An 11,318-nucleotide genomic window follows, 5' to 3' on the forward strand; every position below is an offset into this window, starting at 1 on the left:
ATCCGACGTAACCAACCGTCCACCATGACTATCCTGTTGCATACCTACCTAGCAAACATGTTTTCAAACGGATATGGCACGGAAATAATACTTTTCCAGACATAGGTCCCAATTCAAAATATTGCGTACTCATTACACTCTACAAGCCTTAGGATTTGTAAAGGGAAATTCTGCATACCACGTAGACATACTTTTTTTAGTTCTTCTGACAATATTTCTCTTTAATTGGCGCACTATCAACTCACGGTTGTGGTCTAAGATGGAAGAATATTCCACTGTCGTGGGTTTTCATCCTTGACGTTTCGGCTTGCACAGTCCGAACCACTGTGCTAATGGGACAGAGGTGGTACTGTGATTCCACACCCCCAAGGCAAGGGGGCACCATACTAATATTATTAAAAAAAATAGCTTTAAGTAGACGAAGTAATGAAAGCGAAAAATTGATTGAAAAACTTTGTAAATATTTTATCATGAAATATACACATTGATTTTACGGTATGTATGTTCCCTGAGGCGAAGAGAGATGACGATAACGTCGTGATTCCCATTAAAAAGCAGCCTTGGCATGCAAGACGTTCTATCATGTGCAGTGATATTTTCTGAAGGTGAAATTAGAGATAAAAAGCCTCCACAGACTGACAACCTGTAACAGAACGGTTCCTCTATAATTTGCTCCAAAAACGATCGTGTTTGGTTAGTCACAAAAAACAGTTCGAGTCTGATCAGTCGACTGAATTTCTCTGGAATAAGATTATGTAAATGGAATCTAGGGAGAACACTCTTAGACTTTAGGTGCACTTCGAAAGGACAACACGCACTTCCGCTGTCGATATTGTGTGCTACCAGGTGACCCGATATTTAGGCGTCATGAAGGTTGCCTTTGTTTAGTGAGTGCTGAAATCTTAGAAGGGAAAGAAACATGTACGACGAGCAGTCATTTCGATGGTCGACGCCTTGTTCATCGACTTCAGAAAGGAATTTGATATAGTTCTGCACCGACGTTTAGTGAAGAAAACACGAGGTTACCCGAGTGTCGGACAGGGTTTATGACTGCATTAAGGACTTTCTTGCAGAACGAAATTCAATGTGTCGCTTTTAACGATGTAAAATCGACAGACGTTAAGATAATTCTAAGAGTACCCGAAGGAAGTGTGATGGGACCGTTATTGTTTATAACATACAGGACGTACCATAATTAATAGCGTAAACACATACAATTTAATGTACACGATACTAAAAGCAATGAAGTACCAGTAGATGTGGAGGCTATAGCGCATGCCACATGATCATGAGCACTTCTTCAGCTTTTGTTGTTTCTTTTGGAGGCTTCAGTCCGACGACTGGTTTGATGCGGCTCTCCATGCTACTCCATTCTGTGCAAGCGTCTCTGAAGTACTGCAATCTACATCCTTCTGAAACTGCTTACTGTATTCATCTCTCTACCTCCTTCTTCCATCTTCCCCCCCCCCCCCTCCCACACACATTCCAGATCCCCCAGTTCCCAACAGTACTATATTGGTGGTCCATTTATGTCTCATAATATGTCCCATCTTGTAATCGGGTTGTGCCACAAATTTCTTTTCTCCTCAGTTCTCTTAAGCACTTCCTCGTTTGTTACGTGATCTATCCATTTAATCGTCAGTATTCTTCCGTATCACATTTCGAAAGCTTCTATTTTTTCTTATCTGAACTGTTTATCGTCCATGTTTCACTTCCATGCATGGCTAAACTCCACACAAATACTTACAGAAAAGAGTTTTTAACACTTAAATCTATATGCCACATTAACAAATTTCTCTTCTCCAGAAACGCTTTTATTGCCATGGCAGCGTACATTTTATATCCTCCCAACGTCGGCCATCATCAGTTATTTTGCTGTGTAAATAGGAAAACTCATTTACTACTTCAAGTGTATCGTTTTCTAAACTAATTCCCGCGGCATCACCTGAATTAATTCGACTACATTCAGCTAACCTCGTTTTGCTTTTCTGATGTTCATCTTGAATCGTTTTTTTTCATGACATTGTTCACCTCAAAGCTTTTATTCCTTCTCCCTGCACTTTAATTCCTACTCGAAATTTTTCTTCAGTTTCCTTTACTGCTTGCTCAATGTATGGCGAATGCTCAATGAATAACATCGACGACAGCTTACAATCCTGTCCCACTTCCTTCTCAACCACTGCTTCCCTTTCAAGCCCCTCGACTCTTATAACTACTGTCTGGTTTCTGTACAAGTTGTAAACAGCCTTTCGCTTCCTGTATTTTACTCCCACTACCTTCAGAATTTCAAAGGTAGTATTCCAGTCAAAACTGTCAAAACCTTTCTCTATATCCACAAATGTTATACACATAGGTTTGCCTTTTCTTAATCCATCTTGTAAGAGAAGTCGTAGGGTCAGTTTCGCCTCGCGTGTTCCAACATTTCTCTGGAACCTAAACTGATCTTCTTCGAGGTCTACCAGATTTTTTCATATTCTTCCGCAAAGACTGAGTGTTAGTATTTTGCAACCATGACTTATTAAACTGATAGTTCGGTAATACTCACGCCTGTCAACACCTGCTTTATTTGACATTGGAATTATTTCATCATTCTTGAAGAGCGAGGGTATTTCGTCCGTCTCATACATTTTGCATACGAGGTGGAATAGTTTGGCATGGCTGATTCTCCCATGGTTATCAGTGGTTCTGATAGAATGTCGCCTGTTCTAGGGTTCTTGCTTCGATTTAGGCCTTTCAGTGCTCTTCCAAATTGTTCTCTCAGTGTCAAATCTCCCATCTGATCTCTAACTACGTCCTCTTCCATTTCTATAACACTGTCTTCAAGTATATCTCTCTTCTGTAGACCCCATTTATACTCTTTCCATCTTTCGACTTTCCTTTCTTCCCTTTTGGCTGGTTTTCCACCTGAGCTCTCGATATTCAGAAAGCTAATTCCCTTTTCTCCAAAGTTCTGTAGGCGATAAATATTTTCCCGTATTGATATGCGATTGTAGATCCTTACATGTATCTTTAGCCATTCCTGCTTAGCTATTTTGCACTCCCTATCAATCTCATGTTTGGACGTTTGTATTTCCTTTCGCCTGCTTCATTTTCTGCATTTCCATATTTTCTCCTTTCAAATTTATTATCCCTTGTGATATCCAAGAATTTCTATGGGTATTTGTATTTTTACCCATCTGATCTTCTGCTGCCTTCATTATTTCATCTCTCAAAGCCACCCATTCGTTTTATACTGTATTCCTTTCACCTGTTCTAGTCAACTTTTGCCTAATGTTCCCTCTGAAACTCTCAACAACCTCTTCAGCTTGTCCACATTCCATCCCCTTAAATTTCTACCTTTTTGATGTTGCTTCAGCTTTAACCTACAGTTCATAACCAATAAATTGTGGCCAGAGAATACATCTATCCCCGGAAATGTCTTACTTTTTAAAATGTGATTCCTAAATCTATGTCTTAACACTGTAGTGTGCAAAGCTGTGTGAATAATTCTACCAGGCGGCTTCTTCTTTAATCCTTTTCCCCCTGTCCACATTCAACTACTACTTTTCCTTCTGTTCCTTTCCGTAGTATCGAATTCTAGTCCTCCATGACTATTACATTTTCATCTTCCTTAAGAATGTACATAATTTCTTTTATCTCATCAAACATTTCTTCAGTGTCCTCATGACCTGCAGAGCTAGTTGGCATACAAATTTGTCCTACTGTAGTGGGCGTAGGCTACGTGTCTATCTTGGCTACAATAACGCATCCACTACGCTGTTCCTAGTAGCTTACCCCCATTCCTACCCCCTATAAACAATAGGAATGGGGTAAGCTACTAGGAACAGCGTAGTGGATGCATTTTCGTAGCCAAGATATTAACATATTAAACCTACTACTGCATTACTTCTATTTGTTTTGTATTTATAACCCAGTATTCAGCTGACCAGAAATCCTGTTACTCTGTCATCGAATTTTACTAATTTCAACTATGTCTCACTTTCATCTTTCCATTTCCTGTGTTAAATTTTCTAATCTACCTGCCCAATTAAGGGATCTAACACTCCGCGCTCTGATCCGTAGAACGCTACATCTGTTTCTTCTAATTACGACATTCTCTTTAATAATCCCTTCAAGGAGATCCGAATGGTGCACTATTCTACCTCCGGAATATTTTACCCAGATTATGCCATCATCATTTAGCCATACAGTAGGACTGCATACCCTCGGAGAAAATTACGACTGTAGTTTCCCCTTGCTTTCAGCCGTTCGCAGTACCAACACAGCAAGGCCGTTTTGGTTGATTTTACAAAGCCAAATTGAACCATTGTCCAGATTGTTGCCTCTACAACTACTGAAAAAGTTGCTACCCTTTCTCAGAAACTACACACTTGTCTGACGTCGTAACAGATACCCCTCCGATACGGTTGCACCTACGGTAAGGCGATGTATATCGCACGCAAGCCTCCCCGCCAACGTGAACAGCGGAAAAAATTAATACACCTGGAAAGACGACGTCAATTTTGAACCGATGACGGCGTTTACCACCTGGGGAATAGTAGCTGACCTGGCAACGGTTTCGGCGTCGTCCGCCGAAAGGTAACGGAGTGGCATAACTACCTGGGCGCCATCTGTGTCCATCCTTCAATAGGGAATGCCCACAATCAGAAGGCTCAACGTGGTGCAAACGTATGAAGCAAGCAGGCAACCACGCAATGAAGACGCGCTCGTGCTTCCTATAGCAACTGAGCGAGTTTGAAAAGAGTCAAATTGTGGCCTTTCGAGTGGCGGCCTTTCGCAGAATTGCCGCTCAAGTTGGTCGTGCTGCGTCTGTTGCTCAATGACGCTGATATCAGTGGTCACTTGAGCAGAGGGGGAAGGGGGAGTTGCACAGAGAGAGCTGGATGGTGCAGATGGACTGAGAGAGTGGGTGGAGGTGTGCTGCGCACAGTCAGTGATCCTTGGAAATGAAGTGTTACGTAAATTTTAATTATTAATTTTTTTCAAATATTAAATGTATTTTAGGTTTGAAACATTTTCTCTGCTACACATTACGAATGATGTGAAACTATCATATTTTGCATTCCTTCGAAAAACGTTTTCCATTGCTAATCTGCAGTTATTAAACCTGTTCACGAAGACTTTGATATTTTGCACTTTCAGCATTTCCCATTTCTAGTCAACAATTCTGGTGTTAAGGTATGTGTTCAGCAAATCTTCAGTGAAGGTGACAATTTCAGTGCTTCTAAATACTTTCCTGCACTTTAAGTTTGTCGTATACAGAAGCCAGAATTACAGTGACTGTGTTTGCAAAAACATAGTTTCAAAAACAGTGCATATTCCGCTGCGGAGTGAGAAATTCTTTCTAGAAACGTCTACATCCTGATCCATAGGCTGAAAACCACTTTGATGTCCACGGAAGGGGGTATGTCCAATTATACCAGTTATTACGACTTAATGCCGTTCCATTCATGTACGGAGCGCGGGAAGAATGATTGTTTAAATGTCTTTGTGCGTAATATAAGTAGGGAGTTGTAGTACATTCCTGAATCACCATTTAAAGATGGTTCTTGAAATTTTGTTAGTAACTTTCCTGGGGGCAGTTTCCGTCTATCTTCGAGAGTCTGCCAGTTCTGTTCATTCAACATCTCTGCCACACGCTCCGCTGCCCTTCCCTGTACACGTTCAATATCCCCTGAAAGTCGTATCTGGCAGGGATCCCACACATATGAGCAGTATTCTAGGATGGATCGCACGAGTGATTTGGAAGCAATCTCCTTTGTAGACTGACTGCATTTCCCTAGTGTCCTACCAATAAACGGAACTCTGGTACTTGCTTTATCCACTATTCAGCTTATGTGGTCTTTTCATCTCATGTCCGTACAAAGAGGTGCAACAACGAATTTGTAAGAGTTTATCGATTCCAGTTGTGACTTCCTAATATTATAGTCGTTGGATACTATGCTTTCTTTCTTATATTTATTAAAGGGCACAGTTTTACATTTATGAACATCTAAAACAAGTTGCCAATCTTTGCACCTTATCAACATCTGACTGAATATTTCTGTACTTCTTTCAGTCTGTACTTCATCCCACGACTATCCAGACACCTGCCTGAAAATGACTTACATCGGTAATGCTGGAATTCAGTATGATGTTGGCCCACCCTTAGCCTTGATAAGACACTTCACGGCATTCGCTTCAACACAGCTACAAATTCATCGGGCAGTAGACCGCGCCGTTCGAACTGTCAACAAAACTGTCACTGCTAAGAGTATCCTACGCCTTCCACATCGCTGGCGGCCGGCCGGTGTGGCGGAACGGTTCTAGGCGCTTCAGTCTGGAACCGCACGACCACTGCGGTCGCAGGTTCGAATCTTGCCTTGGGCATGGATTTGTGTGATGTCCTCAGATTAGTTAGGTTTAAGTAGTTCTAAGTTCTAGGGCACTGATGACCTCAGATGTTAAGTCCCATAGTGCTCAGGGCCATTTGAACATCGCTGGCAAGGGGTGATACACAATGCTGGTGACTACTTTGAAGGTCAGTAAAACTTTGAAACACGTATCTATTTCGTACGAGCTGTAAATAAATAGTTGCCACTATTAAAGTTCTAACCCTCGTATTAAATAATTAATGAGGTTTAGTATCGGAAATGATAATGAGGTAGCAATGCGTTGGTTTAAGATCAACTTGTACATTTACTTGCAAGTAAAGAATCGAAGGAAATAACTACGATAAAGTAGTCATACATTTCTATGTAAACCTACAGCATATGAAAGGATCAATGTATAGAGCAGAGCAGAGCAAACAGAGCGTCGAATGAAATTTCCGGACAATAACGAATGTTTGAATTTGGGGCACACGTAAAAATTTCAACACTTTTCATGGTTTTAGAAGTTCCACCGAAACTCGTTTAAAAAGACCTCCGCTGTTCCAACGACATAGATCAGAAACCCATCTTCACTCCTCTGACGTCATCGATAAAACACCAAGAGGCTACTCTGCATGCGTCCTCCAGAGCTTGGTCACGTTACCAACTACTGCAGTCAAGTATATTGCTTTCCTTGGCCCACCTTCTCGCAATACACTCTACACTGTTTTGCATACATTATGAAAATTGCATATACATCCTATTAAGTTACTTATTTATACGTCTTATTCCATTACTAATGTTTATACCTTGTACTTTTAATTTTCTATTTCTTCTTCTGTTTCGAAAGACAATTACGGAAGCTAGTCAAATACTTGTCCGTATTCTGCTCGTTTCTGTGGCACTACAAGATTCAAAGCTCATTTCTTAATCTTTTTTACGAACATAACAAATCATATTTGCTTTAATTATTAAATCTTAATCCCTACTGCAATGTCAACATGCTGACGTTAAATAAGCGTTTATGTGCCGAATTCTGTTTTATCACAGTTTAATCAAAATTATAAATACACTACTGAGATCGGGAAAGTGCATACTGAAAGCAAACTAGCCCGCTGCGAAGTACCCAACTGGCCATTAAAATTGCTACACCAAGAAGAAATGCAAATGATAAACGGGTATTCATTGGACATATATATTATACTAGAACTGACAGGTGATTACATTTTCACGCAATTTGGGTGCATAGATCCTGAGAAATCAGTACCCAGAACAACCACCTTTGGCCGTAATAACGGCCTTGATACGCCTGGGCATTGAGTCAAACAGAGCTTGGATGGCGTGTACAGGTACAGCTGCCCATGCAGCTTCAACACGATACCACCGTTCATCAACAGTAGTGACTGGCGTATTGTGATGAACCTGTTGCTCGGCCACTATTGACCAGACATTTTCAATTGGTGAGAGATCTGGAGAATGTGCTGGCCAGGGCAGCAGTCGAACATTTTCTGTATTCAGAAAGGCCAGTGCAGGACCTGCAACATGCGGTCGTGCATTATCCTGCTGAAATGTAGGGTTGCGCAGGGATCGAATGGAGGGCAGAGCCATGGGTCGTAACACATCTGAAATGTAACGTCCACTGTTCAAAGTGTTGTCACTGCGAACTAGAGGTGACCGACACGTGTAACCAATGGCATCCCATACCATCACGTCGGGTGATACGCCAGTATGGCGAAGGCGAATACACGCTTCCAATGTGCGTTCACCGCGATGTCGCCAAACACGGATGTGACCATCATGATGCTGTAAACAGAACCTGTATTCATCCGAAAAAATGACGTTTTGCCATTCGTGCATCCAGTTTCGTCGTTGAGTACACCATTGCAGGCGCTCCTATCTGTGATGCAGCGTCAAGGGTAACCGCAGCCACGGTCTCCGAGCTGATAGTCCACGCTGCTGCAAACGTCGTCGAACTGTTCGTGCAGATGGTTGTTGTCTTGCAAACGTCCCGATCTGTTGACTCAGGGATCGAGACGTGGCTGCACGATCCGTTACAGCCATGCGGGTAAGATGCCTGTCATCTCGAGTGCTAGTGATACGAGGGCCCGTTGGGATCCAGCACGGCGTTCTGTATTACCCTCCTGAACCCACCGATTCCATATTCTGGAATTCTGGAATTGGATGTCGAACAACGCAAGCAGCAATGTCGCGATACGATAAACTGCAATCGCGATAGGCTACAATCCGACCTTTATCAAAGTCGGAAACGTGATGGTACGCATTTCTCCTCCTTACACGAGGCATCATAACAACGTTTCACCAGACAAAACCGGTTAACTTCTGTTTGTATGAGAAATCGGTTGGAAACTTTCCTCATGTCAGCACATTGTAGGTGTCGCTATCGGCGCCAACCTTGTGTGAATGCTCTGAAAAGCTAATCATTTGCATATCACAGCATCTTCTTCCTGTCGGTTAAATTTGGCGTCTGTAGCACGTCATCTTCGTGGTGTAGCAGTTTTAATGACCTGTAGTGTAATTTAACCATTCATTTTGCAGTTGAGGTCATGACCTATTTCTTGGTGCATTGTAAATGTTAAAAAGTGCGCTAATGGTTATAATGTGTCATAAATAAACATTTAAATTTTAATGATCTCTAAATAAGATGACTTATAAATATGTTTATATTTGCGTTCAGGTCTTCCGCTAATTCCAGATATTTACGGATATTTGCTGCAGCTCAACAGTAGACAATGTTGGCAATTTTAGTAGACATACAATACTTTTAATCTGATACACTGACAGGGCATGCTGGCGCTCGCCTCCTCATAGCGCTCAAGAGATCTGCCAAGCAGCTCACTTTGCCATGAGGCGACCTTTGGCCCTGAGATGGGCGGGCGCAGCCACCGGCAGCAGGGCAGAGCACGCGGAGGCGGGCGAGCCACGGTGTTGTCTGCGGCTGCTGCGGCCGCAGCCCTCAGCTGCGTGAGTATCGACCGGTGCCTCTAGCCCCGGCCCCAGTCCAGGTAGCTGCCTAGCAGCCTCGCTCCTCCTCCCCCTCCCCCTCACACACCCCCAAGCACATTGATCTCTCAGCGCCCCGCGCTACTGCTGCTGCTGCTGTTGCTGCTGCTGCAGCTTCCGGTTCCTGCCCAAGGACGCCGGGACGCCAACCCGCCTGTCGTGTCCTGCCACGGTCGCCACAAGTAGGCCAGCCCGTGACCCGACTCTGCACTCCTTGAGTCCATTGTTGTTGTGGACTCCTTTCAAGATACTGTCCATTCCGTTCAACTGCTCTTCCAAGTCCCTTGCTGTCTCTGACACAATTACACCATCAGCGAACCTCAAAGTTTTTATTTCTTCTCCATGGATTTTAATACCACTCCGAACTTTTCTTTTGTTTCCTTTATTGCTTGCTCAATATACAGATTGAATAACATCGGGGATAGGCTACAACCCTGTCTCACTCCCTTCCCAACCAATGCGTACCTTTCATACCCCTCGACTCTTATAACTGTCATCTGCTTTGTGTATAAATTGTAAGTAGCCTCTCGCTCCCTGTATTTTAGCCCTGCCACCTTGAGAATGTGAAAGAGAGTATTCCAGTCAACATTGTCAAAAGCTTTCTCTAAGTCTACTAATGCTAGAAACGTAGGTTTGCCTTTCAATAATCTTTCTTCTAAGATAAGACGTACGGTCAGTATTGCCTCACGTGTTCCAACATTTCTACGGAATCCAAACTGATCTTCCCCGAGGTCGGCTTCTACCAGTTTTTCCATTTGTCTGTAGAGAATTCGTGTTAGTATTTTGCAGCTGTGACTTCTTAAACTGATAGTTCGGTAATTTTCACATCTGTCAACACCTGCTTTCTTTGGGATTGGAATTATTATATTCTTCTTGAAGTCTGAGGGTATTTCGCCTGTCTCATATATCTTGCTCACCAGATGGTAGAGTTTTGTCAGGACTGGCTCTCCCAAGGCTGTCAGTAATTCTAATGGAATGTTGTCTACTCCGGGGGCCTTGTTTAGACTTAGGTCTTTCAGTGCTCTGTCAAACTCTTCACGCAGTATCGTATCTCCCATTTCATCTTCATCTACATCCTCTTCCATTTCCATAATATTGTCCTCAATTACATCGCCCTTGTATAGGCCCTCTATATACTCCTTCCACCTTTCTGTTTTCCCTTCTTTGCTTAGAACTGGGTTTCCATCTGAGCTCTTGATATTCATACAAGTGGTTCTCTTTTCTCCAAAGGTCTCTTTAATTTTCCTGTAGGCAGTATCTATCTTACCCCTAGTGGGATAAGCCTCTACATCCTTACATTTCTCCTCTAGCCATCCCTGCTTAGCCATTTTGCAATTCCTGTCGATCTCATTTTTGAGACGTTTGTATTCCTTATTGCCTGCTTCATTTACTGCATTTTTATATTTTCTCCTTTCATCAATTAAATTCAATATTTCTTCTGTTACCCAAGGGTTACTACTAGCCCTCGTCTTTTTACCAATTTGATCCTCTGCTGCCTTCACTATTTCATCCCTCAAAGCTACCCATTCTTCTTCTACTGTATTTCTTTCCCCCACTCCTGTGCATTGTTCCCTTCTGGTGTCCTTGAGTCCATAGAGCAGGGAATAAACTAGGTAACCGTCAGGCGGTGTCTTAACAGGGGTAACTGGGAAGTAGGTCGTTTCAAAAGAAAGACTTCTTTCGTGATGTGCCAGCTGAGATTAAGCACAAATTCGGAGTTGTGGTACGGAGGGAGGGGTGAAGGTTTGGCAGGGGGGGGGGGTGATTACAACTTCATACTCTCTCCTTCCCCGCCGGCCGCGGTGGCCGTGCGGTTCTGGCGCTGCAGTCCGGAACCGCGGGACTGCTACGGTCGCAGGTTCGAATCCTGCCTCGGGCATGGGTGTGTGTGATGTCCTTAGGTTAGTTAGGTTTAAGTAGTTTGAAGTTCTAGGGGACTTATGACCT

At 42.9% G+C, this 11,318-nt stretch overlaps 1 protein-coding gene across 1 annotated transcript in view; it reads right to left on the reverse strand.

Moving 5' to 3' along the window:
• Window positions 1-9,629, reverse strand: part of LOC126204183 (ras-like protein family member 10B) — a 190,299-nt gene extending 180,670 nt beyond the window's left edge. The window contains exons 1-2 of the mRNA XM_049938587.1: window positions 9,457-9,629; window positions 9,208-9,405 (exon numbers count right to left, since the gene is read on the reverse strand). Of these exons, the coding sequence (XP_049794544.1) occupies window positions 9,208-9,405; window positions 9,457-9,629 (371 nt within the window). The remainder of the gene's footprint in view (window positions 1-9,207; window positions 9,406-9,456) is intronic.
• Between the last annotated feature and the right edge of the window lie 1,689 nt (window positions 9,630-11,318).

The sequence above is a fragment of the Schistocerca nitens genome, chromosome 9 (genome assembly GCF_023898315.1).
Source record: "Schistocerca nitens isolate TAMUIC-IGC-003100 chromosome 9, iqSchNite1.1, whole genome shotgun sequence".
Lineage (NCBI taxonomy): Eukaryota > Metazoa > Arthropoda > Insecta > Orthoptera > Acrididae > Schistocerca > Schistocerca nitens.